The sequence below is a fragment of the Terrapene carolina genome, unplaced genomic scaffold (assembly GCF_002925995.2).
Source record: "Terrapene carolina triunguis isolate 2854851 unplaced genomic scaffold, T_m_triunguis-2.0 Scaffold131, whole genome shotgun sequence".
In the NCBI taxonomy this organism is placed as follows: Eukaryota; Metazoa; Chordata; order Testudines; family Emydidae; genus Terrapene; species Terrapene triunguis.
The window spans coordinates 25,314,061-25,332,518 of NW_020664482.1; the positions used below are offsets into that span (position 1 = coordinate 25,314,061).

Sequence of the window (18,458 nt, forward strand, 5' to 3'; positions counted from 1 at the left end):
GCCAGACAGGTTACAGTGTTCTCCCACTGGTTTTTGAGTATTATGATTCCTGATGTCAGATTTGTGTACATTAATTCTTTTGTGTAGAGACTGTCCGGTTTGGCCAATGTACATGGCAGAGGGGCATTGCTGGCACATGATGGCATATATCACATTGGTAGATGTGCAGGTGAACGACCCCCTGATGGTATGGCTGATGTGATTAGGCCCTGTGATGATGTCACTTGAATAGATATGTGGACAGAGTTGGCATCGGGCTTTGTTACAAGGATAGGTTCCTGGGTCAGTGTTTTTGTTCAGTGATGTGTGGTTGCTGGTGAGTATTTGCTTTAGGTTGGGGGGTTGTCTGTAAGCGAGGACAGGTCTGTCTCCCAAGATCTGCGAGAGTAAAGGATCATCTTTCAGGATAGGTTGTAGATCTCTGATGATGCGCTGGAGAGGTTTTAGTTGGGGGCTGAAGGTGACAGCTAGTGGTGTTCTGTTATTTTCTTTGTTGGGCCTGTCTTGTAGGAGGTGACCTTGTCAAAGAAAATAACAGAACACCACTAGCTGTCACCTTCAGCCCCCAACTAAAACCTCAATATATGTTTCACTCTATGTGCATCCGAAGAAGTGGGTTGTAGCCCACGAAAGCTTATGCTCTAATAAATTTGTTAGTCTCTAAGATGCCACAAGTACTCCTGTTCTTTCTTCTGGGAACTGGAGCTTTTCTATGAGGACTAAACCTCTCCATTTTCTACATTTTGTGGCCTTTGTTGGCAAGTATAGGACATAAACAGTAATAAAGCAAATCTCTCTATTTGGTTTAGCTCCTACTCACTTTGGATATTGTTTGTGTGCAGGAATCAACATTAACAGAGGCCTCCTATGCCTGGGGAATGTAATCAGTGCTCTTGGCGATGAAAATAAGAAGGGTGGTTTTGTCCCTTACAGAGACTCCAAGTTAACACGGCTGCTGCAAGGTAAGAGTATAGTTCTGTTCTATAGTTAAAAATAAATATGTAACAAGGGCTGTGTAACCCTCAGGCCAAGTGTTACGTTCCTACTGACCAGATATGAATGTATTATTTGTGCTTTATTCCACAAACCTATGATCCTTAATCCCTCTGTGTTTTTGTTGTCTTATCTTCGACTGCAATTGCTTTGGGGTAGGGGCACAAACAACTCTAACTCTATCCTGCAGTGACACCATAAGGAAAAAACCATGAGAAACTCTAAACTGCCTTTTTAAAATGCATTAATCTGGAGGCACAATCACTAGTATCAACAAATCATAACTGAATGGTTACTGAACCATGTCACTACAGGGCAGAGCTAAGATGCTGTGTCCCTTAACAGTACATTTACACCTTAATTTTTTTTTTTTTTCTTAAATTTAACCTTAACTCTGAATTTTCTGAGTTTATAGTGCTTGTTTTTGTGATAAACACATTACAAGAATGTTGTCATTTACCCTAAATTCCTGATCTGGAATCTTTAGTCTTCATCTTAATGACACTTTAGTCTGGGAATAAAAAGGAAATAGCTTAATTTACTAAATTCGTTTTTCAGTCTTCCTTTTCACAGTACAGTAACTTGCTACATAAAACCATTTTTTCATGGTATTTTATATCTTTCAAAACATGGACTGTAAGGTGCCATAATCTTCTTAGTAAGAAACCCAGTTGAGTGAGCTGAACTTGAGCAGGGCCACTTGTGCCCTTCTCAGGAGACTTATGGCACAAAGCTGGATAATACATACTCTGAGTGCAAAAGTAATAAGCCATGCTGGGCAGCTCATTGCCAGGGGGAGTATATTTGTTCAGATCATCAAATGTTTCCTTAAAGTGAAGAAGAATGAAGTCTGATCTGATGTTTTGGCTGTCCAGAGTATCCATGAAATTTCATCTTTCAGGGGAGCTGATGCCAGCAGAAGTAAGAGTACTTGAAACATTGATATTGGGAACTGTGTAGCTGCTTCACATGAGAATCCCGTCAGGGGTGTGTGATGTCAAACACCGGCATTTGGAATAGAAACAGGAGGCAAAATAGCATATGTGGAAAATGTTGTTTAACTTCTTGGGGGGCGGGGGTGGGGGGAGGAAGAAGGAGGTGGAGGTGACATATTTCTGTGGGGCTCTTACTAGTTGTAACCTGGAAAGTTGCTTTTCTTACCGGTGTTTCTTGTAATGGGAGAAATCAGCTATTGGGTATTACATGAATAGTACGTTGGTCAAGACCTCTTGTCTGTGTTGGCTGTTGTGTTTTATGGGCATGGTGCACTCTTACAGCTCTGGGTTTCCATCACTAACCCGCTTTGCCATTTTCACTGTCTCAATAATGCTCTGTCCCATTCTGTTTCTATTCAGATTCCTTGGGTGGTAACAGCCACACTCTCATGATTGCGTGTGTGAGCCCAGCAGATTCCAACCTAGAAGAAACCTTAAACACTTTGCGCTATGCTGACAGGGCGAGAAAAATAAAAAACAAACCGATAGTCAACATTGATCCTCAGGCAGCTGAGCTAAATCATCTAAAGCAGCAGGTACTAGACACTTCCCTCCTTCAGCTGGAGGCTGGAAAACATGTGTTGTGCATAGCAAAAGTGAGAAAATCCTCATTGCACCAAATTCACGAAAGAGAAATACACTGAACTCACTTAGCTATGGGTCACCTTAAAGAAAATCCTTAAATGTTTCTTTGTCTGTATGGAGTGGCCTCTTCTCTAATGCCACATGCTACTTGAGATTCTCCACTATAAGTATGCTGCAATTGGAACATTTCTTTTCTCCACTGTTAGGTTGGGCCTTCAAGGTCACGCTTCGGTCATGGCCAAGTGTTGGTGTCAACTACAATTTACATTTCACATGAATTGTGCACTGGACACACCATAAGAAATGTCACTCCCACCAAAGTGCAGCCATCTCTGGAGTGAAGTATGGCATCTAGCCAACACTACACAGCTATACTGCCCAAGTTTAGGATAGGAAACGTAGAAGGGTTCATATGCAATCAATTGTATGCAAATCTAGTTAATCAAATTCTAGTTTGCCTAAAACATAAGGATAATGCGTCCCCCTATTGTCCCTACAAAAGTACCAGGAGCTCCTCAATGAAGATGTGCTCATGATACACAAGATAGAGTTTATGTGAAAGGCAACATTGTGCCATCAAATAACATTGGGGCATTGGTTCAGCACTGATGAAGAGGGAAAAACTCCCTCTTCGTCATTAATGTTAATTCCTGCAGCTCCAGCTCTTTCTTAGGCCTGGTCTACACTAACCCCCCAAGTCGAAGTAAGGTACGCAACTTCAGCTACGTGAATAACGTAGCTGAAGTCGACATACCTTACTTCGAACTTACCGCGGTTCAGACGCGGTCCACACGCGGCAGGCAGGCTCCCCCGTCGACTCCGCGGTACTCCTCTCGTTGAGCTGGAGTACCGCAGTCGACGGCGAGCACTTCCTGGTTCGATTTATCGCATCCAGACCAGATGCGATAAATCGAACCAGGAAGTTCGATTTCCAGCCGCCGAACTAGCGGCTAAGTATAGACCAGCCCTTAGAGATCAGCGTGCTCTGGGCTGATTCAAAGTTAGGTAACTTTTTCTGTTTCCTTCTAGGTACAACAGCTGCAGGTCTTGTTGTTGCAGGCCCATGGAGGGACACTCCCGGTGTCTATCAAGTAAGAACTATAGACTAATGCTTAATGTAACTAGAGGCCTTGATTCCCCACATCTCCACCTCCCTGGCTGAGACTAGATCTCGTGCACTGAGGCTCTAGACTGCACTTGGTGCTAAGATAGGAACTAATTTGCCACTCAAGTATCTGTCAAGGCCTCTTTCTCACTCCTTTGTCACGCTCACTAAATCTCATTGCACCAATGTTTCACTTCCACGTGCAGCAATACCCTCTGTAAGAATGCAACAGTCTAGCTGTAGTAGAGGAGGCAGGGGGAGGAACTTGATCAATAATGGTAACATTTTAGTAGTGTAAATATCTGCCTTTCAAGAGGCTGCTAACAAACACTATGAGCAACTGACTTTATTTCCCCTCTAGCTTAAAAACCAAACACTAGCAAATCCAGGGAGGAAATGATGCGTGTATGGGTCTGTTTTAGAGAGTGCATCGACTCCTAAGTGAATGCCATTTCTTGATTTAACACCAGCCACAGTGATGCTACCTAAATAGTATCCACTTGTCTATGTGATACAGTAACTATTTAACTTTTATAGTGCTTGAAGGTCTTAAATTCAGGATTTGGGTTTTTCCAGTTATTTCCTTCTCTTAAACTGATCCAGCCCCTGTTTGTCATTGTTCTGTTGGGAAATGTGCAGAGAACTTAAATCTCACTCCAAAACTTTACTAAAGTTGCAGTTGAGCTGTAGTTGGCCTTAAAACTTCCCTGAGCAGGCATCTTACCCTGCTTTTTAAATTGAAGGGTAGCATTTTACTGACCATGTATTTCTCAGACATATTGGATAAAATCCCTTGTACTTCCTCCTTCCTACAGGACACTTCTGCCATATAGTTTCTCAATCCATCACCCAAACTGTAAATTAAAAGCAAGCAAAGATTACTTTTCCATCTTCCTAGACTGTAAGCTTCTCAGTACAGGAGTTTTATCTCTCTTCAATTTTCTGTCACAGTTCAGGGTGACTCCACCTGCATCTCAGCAAGGATGCCTACCCTCAGGCTTCCAGCTCCCCAGCTGTTGCCTCTCTCAGGCAGAGATGTGTGTCTCTCACCCTTCTGACCAGGGTATTTCCAGGTTGTACAGTTTCCTGCCTTCATTGTGTATTTCCCAGCAAAGACAGTCTGCTTAAACAGACCTACTTGCTTTCTCTTGAGAGTCTGATACCAGAATGATTGCCACAGATATGTGACTACACGATTCTTTTTAAGCAAGCCTACTTTATTCTTAAGATTAAAAAGCATTAGGGAGAGAACCTATTTAAAAACAAAAGAACCTACAACATATGCTAGTAGGGGGTTTGGTAAGCTTAAGGTCATGCCTACATTACAAACTTATGTTGACTCAAGTCATGTTGGCACACAGCTGCTGCAGTTATTACATTGCTTGTGTGCATGCATACTTGGCTCCTTGTGTCAATGGTGTGCATAAGCACACCTGGTAAGTGTACTGATGCAGAGTGCAGTGCTCTATGGGTAGGTATCCTGTTGTACAACTTGCCACCGTTCAGCGCACTGTCTTTTGGGAAGATGCATGATGGGTCCGAAACAAGTCACACAGGAGTGACTGGGAGCATGGCGTCAACGTACCAGTTTGCAACTGTCTGCATCCCATACTTTTTGTGACTTTTGTCAAAAACCTGTGACCCTCCTTGCTGTCCGCCATCTCTGACAGAAGCATGGAGCCTGCACAGCTCAGCACTATTGTCACAAGTGTTGCGAGAACAGGGTATGTGATCCTGGAGTATTTGCAGAGCCACAAGAAAAACTGAATGAGAGGGAACGTGACATTTCCTTGGAGGACAGATTGCTGTGGAACATAGTGAGAACCAATTCAAGGTTCTCCCCTTGCTCATGAAGTCATACACCGGCCATCTCGACAGCACCAAGGAATGAATAATCTACCAGCCCAGCAGGTGCAGAATAGCAATTGAATGGGCTTTTGGTCGTTTGAAGGGTCATTGGCATTGTTTACTCATAAGATTGGACCTCAGTGAGGAAAAAATCCCAATAATTAGAGCTGCCTGCTGTGTCCTGCATAATATGTGAAGCAAAGTTGGAAAAGTTTCTGCTATGGTGGAGCGAAGAGGTGGAGCAGCTGTCTGCTGAATTTGAGCAACCAGATATATGGGCTATTAGAAGAGCTCAGTGCGACGCTATATGACTCAGAGGTTTTGAAGACTGTTTTTAACAGAGAGCCAGAGTAGGGTATGGTGGTGTGGGCTGTCCCTGTTCTTTTGTGCTCTGGTAAGAATCATGTGGTGGTTGCTGTACATGTAGGAATATAACCTTGTCAATGCACCTATTAATTTTGTTTGTGAATGATCCTATGAGTTGTGTAACAAAAACAAATACATTAAAAACTTAATAAATTAAGAGAACAGAACTTCTGAAGGGGAAAGGCCATTCATGTCCATTTTGGCTACATATGTACAGCGACCCGTGAAAGTCTCACAGTTGGTGAATGTGAAGCTGTGATTGTCATTAATGTTCCCTGGGGTGGAACGGAAGGAGTAGTGCAGCAACCCCTGATGCCAGGTGGAATGTTGAGGGGGTGCATATTGAGTTCTCAATGGGCTGCAGAGGGAGAGGAGCATAGGATTGTTGAACATGCATGTTCAGCAGTGTGCAGCACCTGTGTTCTGCTGCCTGAGAAGCCCTAGTATGTCCTGATGCATCTCCCTCTCCTTTTCCTGCTGGGACTCCTGGGCCTTTCTCCTCTCCGCTCTTTCCTTCTCCAGAATGTCCACAACGTTCATCCTCCAGGCTCTGTGCTCAGTCTGATGCAGCACTAGTTTGCAGGATCTCATTGAACATGTCTGCCCGAGTCCAGTTCTTTTTCCTCCTTATCTGGCTCAGGTGTGGAGCAGGAGACTTTGAAGGCCACAATGGCAGCAGCTGAAGATACAAACAGAGGTACCATTATCAGCATGTTCGCTACAGAAAGCAAAACTTAAAATGTTGATCTCGCTCCCCTAAAGTTATAAGCACTACATTCTCACTTTTGCTTGGGATTGCTTGTGAATGGTGCCAGTCACATCACCAGCCATGGTCAGTATGGCCTGCTGGAGGATGTGGAAATGAGGAGGGAATTGCTCTGTTGCATGATTCTAGTAGCATAGGGCAATAGCACTGAATACTGGCACCATTTTCCATAGATGGTGACTTTTTAGCTAGCATCTCACTGCTGAGGGTAACAAAGGCAGAGAACACAGCTGCTACTCATGTCCTGAAGCTGCCCAGACCCACATGCTGCTAGCCGGTGTACTGCAATAGTGTCTGCTAAGTTATCGCTGAGTGGCATGGGAAAGTGTCCTATTGCAGAGGAAGAAATAAGGCAGCTCTCCCTAGAAATCTTTGGCAGAGTACTCCCATGAAAGTTCCATCATAAGCTCTCAGGAGGATTCAAGGACCATCCCTATGTACATACATAAACTGCTCTGCATGCCCACACAAAATCCTGGAGGGGAATGAAAAGCAGATAGCAACTCTACCTCTTTTTTTTGGTTGTACCACTACCTATTCTACTATGAATAAATTAAGACTGTGTCCTGCTACTTTGAGGGTGCCAGCCTTGTAATGGAAAATAATGGTTCCTTCCCCTGTATCAGGCTTGCCTATGTTGGACTGTGGTGGAATCAAAACAAAAAACCCAGGTCCTGGCTTGCTGCGCAGCTGGGTTCCTTGGTCGCCTGTCCCCCATACTCCTCTTCATCCATCACATCCTCACTGTTCATGGCAGGGACCTGTGACTTGGGCCCCTCAGAGGTATCCCCGGTGCTGTGGGGATTGGTGGTGGTGTCTCCATCAATATGGCATGCAGCTTTTCAGAAAAGCAGCAGGTCTGTGGCTTGGCACCAGATTGATCATTGGCCTCCCTGGCCTTCTGGTATGCCTGCCACTGCTTCTTGGCTTCTCACACATCACTGCTGCTGGTTCCTGTCATATCTGTTCTCCTGCATCCCCTGAGTAATCTGCTCATAGATGTCAAAATTTTTACGACTGGTCCATAAACTGTGCCTGCACAGCCTCTTCTTCCCGCAGGCCTAGGATATCCAATATCTCCTGTCTACTCCAGGCATGAGTGCATCTGGAGCAGGTAGCCGACATGGTCAGCTGGAGAGTTGCTCTCAACAATGGAGAGCTGCTAGGTGTGATCGCCAAGCCCGGCAGTCAGGAAAAGGAATTTCAAAAATTTGCAGGGCTTTAAAGGGGATTGGGGACTTTCGGATCTCTGACTCCTGGGCAGTGGAGTTCACGATGGTGACTAAAGAAGTCAGCGTGGAGCATTGTGGGACAGCTGCTAGAGGACATTTAGTGTCGACATAAATAATGCAGTGTCTACACTTGCACTGTGTTGATCTAAGCACATTGATTGTCGCTCTATGCTTGTCAGGGAGCTGGTGTGACTATGTTGGCCTATCGGGTTTCTTACAGTGGTGGGAGACCGATTTTAAGTGTAGGCACATGCACAACTAGGTTGACATAAACTGCTTTGCGTCAACCAAACTGTGTTGTGTAGACTAGGCCTAACGTGTATTTTGGCAAGAAGAGTCTTTCAACGCACCCCCCCCTCCCCCCCGGGGGCTTCCTTATAGTTGCCAGTTCATAACTGCTTTAACTGAGAACAAGTACCCTCATGACATGTTTAGGCCACCCTTTATAATAATCCAGGAGTTTTTGAGCTGGAGTTTACGGAAGCAGGTAATTAGAATACAATGGGTGTCTGTGTGTCTCTCTCTCCCCCCAAAGCGTGTCTTCAAAGGTTGGATCTAGAGGGGTAGAACTTGCATTCCCTCCACCTCAAGGTACATCCTAAGGAAATCTATTTCAAACATATTGTTCCAAAAAGACCTTTGAACTTCCTCATACCTTCCAAAGATTGCAGTAATATTTGTCTTCCTGCTAAAGAAGTTCCATAAAATCTCACAATAATACATAAACACTTCCATTTCCTATACAATGTATCCCACAGGTATTAACCCCAATTCAATAAGGTTTAACTTAATTCAATAAATTTCATTCAGGATATTGTCAGTCTGTGACAGTAAACACCTCATTGGCATTAAAATAATAAATGCTTGTCTTAATTAGTATGAAGCCATCAGAGAATCTGCAGTCCCTCATGGAGAAGAACCAGTCCCTGATAGAGGAAAATGAAAAGTTGAGCCGAGGTCTGAGTGAGGCAGCTGGTCAGACAGCCCAGATGTTGGAGAGAATCATCCTGGTAAGGCTAAAATTCTATGTGAAGAGCTTTTAGCTACACATTACTGTTTCCTAACTGTTGGAAGCTGACCACTAACAGTGTTCTAATGCTATTCAGGAGCATCTGACTCTGGAGGACTAAAGCTGAATTTGAAGGGAACAAAACAGTAGCAATATGATGTTAGGCTACAGAATGCATCTGGTTCTGAAGCCTGCAGGTTTTGACTCATATGTACTAGAATTAGAATACTCTACTTTGAAAATGCATCACTCACAGGAATATAACACTGAATACCAACTTTTCCATCTCCCAAGTGCTCCCATCAGTCACTGTGGCTCTGTATGTCTTGACCATTTGGAGGCCATTTGCCCGCAGCGGTTGTACTGCCAAACTTTGCGATTCCAGGGTTAAATAAGTCAAAATGTGTCTTGTATGCGAACTTCTCCCAAAACCTTCTAAGACCTGCTCTTTTGTGGGCTTTGGAGAAAAGTCCAAACTTACTTTCATTTAAAGGGAGCTAACCTTCCCCGATCGTGCATAAACCCGTATCGAATCACCGTGCAAGTCACCTTAACAGCAGAATGACGAAGCAGCTATTCCTACAAAGAAGATAGCTGTTTCTTGCTTCTCCTTCTATAATTCAGTATCTAATTGACTTTTCTTTTCTTAGACAGAACAAGAAAATGATAAGATGAATGCCAAACTTGAGGAACTCCGGCAGCATGCTGCGTAAGTCCCATCCAGTTTCATGTGCTGCAGAAGTGCCCTGCAACACTGCTCATTTCATTTATTGGCTCTGCATTTGTTATTCCAAAGTCCATCTGTATGCAGGGAGGGTGAACAGTATGTTAGCAATACCCTATCTACTGAGGGTCAGACATGCAATTGCCAAGCAAAACCAGTGGACTCAGTTGCATGTCTGAATTTTTCAGGTGCAAACTTGATCTGCAGAAGCTGGTAGAGACTCTGGAGGATCAGGAGCTCAAAGAGAACATAGAAGTGGTTCGTAATCTGCAGCAAGTGATAGTCCAGTTGCAGGTAAGAACTGACCTAGAAAATGGGAAGATCCCTGTGCCAAATGAGCTTCCTACTGAGAGGAACCCAGTGGTATGGTGCCAGTCTGCTAGGTAGTTGTTTCTTTATAGCCCTGCTAAATAAGCCCTCTGCACAGGTGTGTGGCTGTTAAATGGCTTTTGGCAAGTTACTTTAATATAGACTTACTGTTGAAACTTCAAAGCCACAAAATGACCATTTTATGCTCAGATAGCTGCTCCCTCCAGATTAAATGAGTATCCTCAGAAAAATGCTGTGAAGTGAGACTATTGCACAGATTTACAGTCTAAAGACTGGGTAACGCAGGGCGCAAAAACAACTCTTGTAAGTTCAGGGCTTTAGCGTCTATATTTCTATTAAATGGTCGTATTGGAGGGAATTGTTTGAAAATTTCCATGTCTAATATATGACTCGTCTATATTCCCCTTCCTAGATGTCCCTCAAAGCTCCAACCACCCCATAAGGAACTGGCTGCCAATTCTGTGTAGTTCAGGAAATGTCTGATAGGGAGTAACTTTGCCTAGTCAATTGAGACTCAGTTCAGAAGAGGCATTCACTGCTGCTGTTAAAATGGGATGCCAGTGGCCTCCTCTTCCCAGAGAGGGGAGTTTTTTCAGATCAGAGGACAGAGTCTAGAGAAGCCTTTGCTGCTCTAAATGGACAGCAAGGAGCCCTTGTTAACTGCACTTCTTCTCACTGCTGTACATTAAAGTGCTCTGTTTGCCCTACACAGGATGAAAGTGCTGCCTGTGTGGCAGCATCCATGGAAGCTGTTGCTGAGATGGCAAACTCTGAGCAAGAATCTGACGCTGTAAGTAGTGGGGGGGGTCTGATATACTGCAGATTTTGACTATGTAAATATTCTCATTCACTCAGTAATTGTATCTTTCCCGTTCCCTAATCCCATGTATTTGGCACTTAGTTACTTCTTACCATCCATCCTTCCTCCTTTACTGTACCCTTTCCTATTTTTTTATTTTCTCCTTCTTAAAATTATGAAGTTATGTAAAAAAATTTTTTAAACATTTTCTAGTAATACTGCTGCTTACTTCAGTAGTATTCAACTGTTCTGCTATGTTCAAACTGCCAGTGCAAGCACTGAAGATCCCCTTGGAATTGGCTTCTTTTGGCTAATAATTGTGACTATATTCCAGCAAGCAGAAACCAGCCAGGACAGCAAGAGATCCCCAGATGCTTTCACCACTCAGCATGCCCTCCGCCAGGCAGAGATGTCCAAAGCACTGATAGAATTAAATAAAGCCCTGGCTCTAAAAGAGGCCTTGGCCAAGAAAATGACCCAGAATGACAGCCAGCTGGAGCCCATTCAGTCCCAATACCAGGTAAACGCTCCTTTCCAGGAAGGCCCATGGAAATATCTGTCCAGTGTTGTCCTCTTCTTCACCCCATATGTGTGGGTTTTGTAACGCTAGTGGGAGAAGGGATTCATCAGGACATGAGCATTCCCTTGGTGGCTCTCCTAGTAAGAACTCCATATTGCCTAGAGGTGTGGTATGAGAGGGCCGAGTTCTGTGACAGAGGCATCTCTGGAATGGTAGTCATCTAGCTGTAGGTGCCCACAGGAGGCAGAACTATGGTGCCTAAATGTCTGCACCTGGTTCTACTAAGCAGACAGTCCTTGCTTCTTCTGATCGGGACATTGGCCACTGACTGTTCCATGTAATCCTAGTCTTCCAACTCACTCCTCAGAATTGCACTTCTGCTGTGGCACTGCTTAGCCTCCATGGAACTCAGCCACTGCTGCCATTGAACTGGCTTCCTCTCTCCTATAAGTGCTGGAATCCATCATTTTTGAACCCACCTGACTTATTGATCAAAACATGACTGCCAGACTAAAAGGCTAACTGCAGGTGTATATTGATCTGGCTCCTACAGCTGCTGCATGGGGTGGTCTTCTGATCCCTCTGACAACAGTGCAGTTGTCCAACCTATTGAAAGGAAACATGGCTCCCCAAGGCCTTATCTAGCCTTGTCCCTAGCCGTTGGGATTTCAAGACTTGTAACCTGAAGCTCTCTGCTCCTGTCTCCTTTCTAGACTAATATCAAGGGCCTGGAGTCAGAGGTGAGCAGCCTGCAAAAAGAGAAGGAAGAGCTGATCCTTGCACTTCACACTGCAAAGAAGGATGTTAACCAAGCAAAGTAAGGCTGGCTAGAAAGGCCAAGTAGATTGGTTCCAGTAGATGCTCATTTCTCTAATCAGTGGCACTTGGCCTGGCAAGTAAAGCCCTGCTGGCAATTGCTGCACGTACTGAATACTGGAATAAAACATCAAATCCTAAATTCCAAACTGTTGCAATGAATGGGCTTGTCTGCTCCATGACTAATGTCCCAGGTGATAAATCTGCTAGCTCAGCACACTTCAAGTGCTGGGTGTAGTTTTTATCACCACACTGCACAATGAACCAACCTAGGGAATTGCATTCATACCCCTGCCAGATAATGAGGGCTCTGGGGAATCTCTTGTCCAACCTTAACTACTTCATTGAGACAATGAGTATGTTTTGAGGCTGTGGAAGGGTTCATGTTTGGCACTAGGAAGGGGCCTACTGTATGTAGGGTAAAAACCTGAGACTGGCATAAAGTATGAGGGGGAAATATCCTCAACTCTGAATGAGTAAATTTTCAGTTTCTCTTGTACAGAATCTATTCTGACTTAGTGCATCCTGTTAGGAGTTGAGATGAGGAAGGGGAGGCCCTTGAGACTGAACGCCCAGAACAGGGAGCCAAAGAATCATTCTTAGCCCTGCTACAGACTCTGATCTTAGGTAGTTCTCTCCCTTTTCAGTGACTCAGTTTCCAATCAATAAAACAAGAATAATGCATACTTGATTTAATTTGTTGGGAAGGACTTGTCAGACTTATCTATCTTTAAAGCGCTTTGCCGTCTGCTGATTAAAGAGGCTAGTGATAAGAATAGAATTAGAGTATACTCCTGTTTTTCCAAATGGCTTGGAACAACAAGCTGAAACTTTTGGATAACCAGGCATTTAGATAAACAGAAGTACTATTTTGATCTGGGTTCTAGCTTTGGGCTGGGAGGCAAAGGTCTGGATACAGTGGGAGTTGCAGGCTGAAGTCACTCTGGGGAGCTGCTTTACCCAATTGGCTACTGTTGCCATTCTTGGCTATGAGCCAATGAGCTCTGTGTGTCAGCCTCTCCTGCACAAGTTACCTGCCCTGGGCTATGGCCGGACACAGCCCCTCAGTGATGATTCCAGTGTCAGTGAAATTCCTGCATTAATGATCACTGGGAGGGGTCGTGTCCTGGGCTGCAGGGCTCCATGATGGGAGAGGAGGGCTAACTAGAGATGCTGCTATGGCTATAACTAGTTACAGGCTTCACTTTTGAACTGGGTACAATGCTGCAGCCATGGAACCAGATTGTGAGTGGATCTATTGTTGCACTGGTATAGCATGAATTGTACTCCTTGCTGAATATTACTTAGCATTAAGAGGTTAATTGAGAAGTTATTAGTGGGCTACCTGGGGGATGCACTGTGGATTCAGATAACCGAAAATTCTAGTTAACTGGGACTGTACTGCATTATAGTTCCAGGCTCTACTGGTATGTCTACACTGCCAAAAAAAAAACAAAAAAATCCACCCCTGCAGCAGAGAGACTCAGAGCCTGGATCCAATGAATCGGGCTTGCACTATGAAGCTAAAATTAGCAGTGAAGACATTTGGGCTTGGACTGGAGCCCAGGCTTTGAAAACTGGTGAAGAAGGAGGGTCTCGAAGCCTAGGCTCCCGGGCTCTGGGACTAGCTGCTGTCCGTCTCTCTTGGGGAGTTTTAAGTTATGTTTGCACTGCAGTCGGCTCTTATTCACCTGAAGGGAACTGATCTCAAAGCTGAGATGTTCTTAGCTTGCCCAGGATCAACCATTCTACTTACACCCTGGGAAATAGATTTCTAGTGTGCATCTCCCTTCCAACCTTCCCTTTGGATTGAATGAGTTGCTGAGAAGCACAACTGGAGTTTCTAAACTCTCCTTTATACAGTGGTCAGGCAATGGGGTGAGTGAGGGACAGCAATTCTGGGTCTGTTTTCACAGTAAGGAGAAGGGGAGTCTGTTCCTGGAGAACAGCACTACTAGGCATATATTTATAGGGTGATTCTTTGCAGGCTGAGTGAACGACGCAGGAAAAGACTCCAGGAGTTGGAAGGGCAAATGAATGAGCTAAAGAAGAAATTGAATGAACAGTCAAAACTCTTGAAGTTGAAAGAATCTACAGAGCGCACAGTCTCCAAACTGAACCAGGAGATTCGGGTAACTAACACTGCCATATGCAGCCTCTGAGCTCCATCTAATGGAGCAACTTCCAGCCAGAAGACAGTGAAAGCTTCCATTTTATTGGGCTGGCATCACTTTGTATTGCAAGACTCATGTAATTGTAGTTCTGTGACTAGTGCTGCTAATGATGGAGTGGATAGGAGGCTCTTATGGTATAAGCATAAGGCTGGGAGTCAAATCTGGCTATACTACTCATTCAGTCCAAGCCTTGGGCAAGTCACTTGACTTTGTTGTAACTTAGTTTCTATGTCTGTAAAATTGAGATGGTTCCCTACACTTTTAAGTGGGGGTTAACAGGATGAAATCATTAGTCTCAAGCACTGACATCCTCAAAAGGCTGATGCTGCGGGTAGGCAAAGTTTTCGTAATATGTCCTCTTGTCAAGAGTACTTGAAAAAACTATGCGAAGTGTAAGTATTGGAGTAACTTTCTCCTGCAGGAAATGAAAAATCAGCGGGTACAGCTGATGCGCCAAATGAAAGAGGATGCGGAGAAATTTAGACAGTGGAAGCAGCAGAAGGACAAGGAAGTGATCCAGCTGAAAGAACGAGTAAGTGAGCCATTAATCACCTGGACAGTCACTGCTGGCCATGAGTTAACTTACCTAAGGGGTTGGCTCGACTTGCAAATAAACATCTGAAAACATAACATCTCTACAGTGCCTTGAAAATAACAAACCAATAGGTCAAAAAGCCTCTTGTTCCATATATACCTGAGTGGCAGGCTGCCACCTTTCACCAGTTATATGTGTCAAGGGAAGATTGACGATTTGCTTATGTCTGAGGTTCCTTGATCTGCCAGCAGAGTGATCACAACTCAGATCTAAATCAGAAGTAAAAAATAACACCGCGTTAGTACCTAGGGGTATCTTTACCACAAAATAGAAGTAGTTGGCATCTGCCCTTTCAAGGGCATATTGAGAATATACCACATGAGCAAATAGTTAAAGCTGTTACTATTACAGTAGTTAATGTAATCAAATCAGGTTGTGGCATTCAGGTCTAATGGGGCTTCTGTGCCTCTTGAGTCTTCATGTGTCCTTGTCTCAAGGTGTTGTGAGCAGAACAGTTCTAGCCCCAAAGGATGTAGGAGACCATATTCTAGAGCAGGGTTAGGCAACCTATGGCACGGGTGCCAAAGGCAGCATGTGAGCTGATTTTCAGTGGCACTCACACTGCCCGGGTCCTGGCCACTGGTCCGGGGGGCTCTGCATTTTAATTTAATTTTAAATGAAGCTTCTTAAACGTTTTAAAAACCTTGTTTACTTTACATACAACAATAGTTTAGTTATATATTAAAGACTTATAGAAAGAGACCTTCTGAAAACATTAAAATGTATTACTGGCACGAGAAACCTTAAATTAGCGTGAATAAATGAAGACTCGGCACATCACTTCTGAAAGGTTGCCGACCCCTGTTCTAGAGCAACAAGGGCCACTTGAATTTTGTCAGCTTAAGCTTACAGTGATCAGTGTTGGTCATAGAGCACATAGGATGTCTGTTTCATGCTCCCCCTGGACTAAACAAGTGCACTGTAAAATATGTCTTTATATGACTTGCAACTTTTTGACCTGCCTAGTTTCTTTCTCTTCAGGATCGCAAGAGGCAGTATGAGCTGCTTAAGCTAGAACGAGACTTCAAGAATCAGGCCAATATCCTCAGACGCAAAACAGAAGAGGTAAGGAGCGAACATCTGCTCAGGACTCCTGATCAATCCCCCAAGGTCTGGAAGACATGACTGGAGTTTTGGCAGGGGACAGATCGAACTCTTGATATTCAGGGGAACAGTTTGGGGGTTTGGAGATGAATTGAAGATGTCAGTTCAGAGGGGGTGCTTTGTGACTTTTTTCTCTCCCCCTTGAAAAATTTTGGGACTCTGCCTCTTAATTCTCACTGTCTCCTTCCCAAACCCAGTAACTCTTGATTGCACTGCCTGCCCTAGATTCTACCACCTGTTCCAACAATGATGGATAAGCACACTAGCTGGATCTGCTAAAATGATCACCAATGAGATCACTAATGTTTAAAGTGTTGACATTAGGCTTCAGACTTCTCATTGGCATGAGTGGGTGCAGTTAACACTGTGCAGAGCTTGTCTCAGGCTGTTTGCAGGCAGGAGAAGACAGCACTGCATCAGTTTACTCTGGGTCCACTTCTTGAAGGTTTTCTTCAACCATAAGGTCTAGAAGCAGAAATGCTTTGACACAAAAATGCTTTTAAAATGAGAGCTTCAGTTCTGGTACACAACTGCAGTGGGTGTATTCTGGAGACAACTTGGCTGCAGAATCACAGGAAATAATGTACCCAGCATATAGACTCAATAGTAAAAGTGCATTCTAGAGGTGAACCAAGAGGCTTGTAATATGGCTAAGACCCTAGTTAAGGGGTATGCTCCTCCAGAGGCTATTGACATCAATAATTCCAAAAGCAGATCAGGCAGCTGTTTCCTTCATGCTTAATACTGCCCTGTGTGCAGTGACATCCCATCTGTATCTGCTCTACAAGTGCTCAGTGAAGGAAGAATGGATTCTTATAAATGTAGATATACTACTCCACAGCTAAAGCTAAAAGCAGCAGTGTTTTTGGTTAGCATGTCATCGTGCAGATGCTTCCTGACTGGCTTTCAGCAGCATGGAGTCCTGCACCGAGAGCTGTGAATCACATTAAGCTAAGCAGCCCAATAGTTTCTACTATGCTAGGGATTCAGGGAGGGGAAATGATTGTATGTGTGGTGGGGTTTTTGCAGGCAGCAGCTGCTAACAAGCGCCTGAAAGATGCTCTACAGAAACAGCGTGAAGTAGTGGATAAACGGAAAGAGAGCCAAAACCGAGGAATGGAAGGCGCTGCTGCTCGAGTAAAAGTGGGTATCAGTATAGTGGTGCACTGCCTGATGCACCCCTTTGAATAATGAGCTAGCACAAAGGTTGCCTGACTAGCTCACTGATGGAGGCTGGGTTAGATGGGTGGAAAACAGAGAAGGGCCATGGAATTTCCTGTCCTGTATAGGAGTAAATAAGGGCAACATAGTTTATTTGCCCCTAGATATGGAGGAGAGTTCAGAGGAGGCAGTGGGTGACCGAAGTCCCACTGTTGCGATGTCCAGTAGAGTTTATTACAGGGGTGGGCAAACTTTTTGGCCCGAGGGCCACATCTGGATATAGAAAGTGTATTGTGGGCCATGAATGCTAACGAAATTGGGGTTGAGGTGCGGGAGGGGGTGAGGGCTCTGGCTGGGAGTATGGGCTCCAGGGTGGGACCATAAATAAGGAGTTACGGGTGTGGGAGGGGGCTCTAGGCTGCGGCGGAGGGGGTGCAAGGTGGGGTGAGGGCTCTGGCTGGGGGTGCAGGCTCTGGGGTGGGGCTAGCTATGAGGGGCTTGGGGTGTAGGCAGGTGCTCCAGGCTGGGACCAAGGGGTTCGGAGAGAGGGGGATCAGGGCTGGGGCAGGGGGTTGGGGCGTGGGGTGGTGGTGCTTACCTCAAGCAGCTCTCGGAAGCAGCAGCATGTCCCCCCTCCAGCTCCTACACGGAGGTGTGACCAGGCAGCTCTGCTGCACACTGCCCTGTCTACAGGTGCCACCCCTGCCGCTCCCAATGGCCGTGGTTCCCGGCCAATGGGAGCTGCAGTGGCGGCGCTTGGGGCGGGGGCAGCATGTGGAGCGGAGCCCCCTGACTGCCTCTATGCATAGGAGATAGAGGGGGCACATACCGTTGCTTCCGGGAGCTGCACGGAGTGGCCCCTGACCCCGCTCCCCAGTGGGACCTCAAGGGCCAGATTAAAACAGCTGATGGGCCAGATGCGGGCCATAGTTTGCCCACTCCTGGTTTATTATCTCTGTCCTGTCTTTCTCCAGAGCTGGCTTGCAAATGAAGTGGAGGTTCTGGTTAGTACTGAAGAGGCCCGGCGCCACCTCTCTGACCTTCTGGAGGATAGAAAGATCTTGGCCCAGGAACTCCTGCAGCTTAGAGAAAAGGGGGAAGCTGGGGAGACTCCACCTCTAAAACTTCGGGTGAGTGACACACAGGGAGTCATAGCTGAGAGCTACACTCACTCTCTGTCCCCTTATTGCTACACTGGTTCTCTCCTATTTGGGTCTGTGAAGTCCTATGACGAGTAGATTAATGTTTCCACAGCCCCCCTGGCTGATGAAAGGAATAGCAATGAAGAGGTGATTGGAGCACAAGAGGTAGCGGGGATCTGGTTCTTCATGGTTCT

General features: G+C 45.1%; 1 protein-coding gene across 1 annotated transcript in view; it reads left to right on the forward strand.

The window, feature by feature from the left end:
• KIF4A (kinesin family member 4A) overlaps positions 1–18,360 on the forward strand; it is a 29,148-nt gene extending 10,788 nt beyond the window's left edge. The window contains exons 9-22 of the mRNA XM_026653097.2: positions 843–962; positions 2,349–2,524; positions 3,603–3,664; positions 8,768–8,900; positions 9,550–9,608; positions 9,812–9,917; positions 10,666–10,743; positions 11,087–11,272; positions 11,986–12,089; positions 14,076–14,220; positions 14,684–14,794; positions 15,839–15,922; positions 16,991–17,104; positions 18,097–18,360. Of these exons, the coding sequence (XP_026508882.1) occupies positions 843–962; positions 2,349–2,524; positions 3,603–3,664; positions 8,768–8,900; positions 9,550–9,608; positions 9,812–9,917; positions 10,666–10,743; positions 11,087–11,272; positions 11,986–12,089; positions 14,076–14,220; positions 14,684–14,794; positions 15,839–15,922; positions 16,991–17,104; positions 18,097–18,360 (1,742 nt within the window). The remainder of the gene's footprint in view (positions 1–842; positions 963–2,348; positions 2,525–3,602; positions 3,665–8,767; positions 8,901–9,549; positions 9,609–9,811; positions 9,918–10,665; positions 10,744–11,086; positions 11,273–11,985; positions 12,090–14,075; positions 14,221–14,683; positions 14,795–15,838; positions 15,923–16,990; positions 17,105–18,096) is intronic.
• Positions 18,361–18,458: the final 98 nt, after the last annotated feature.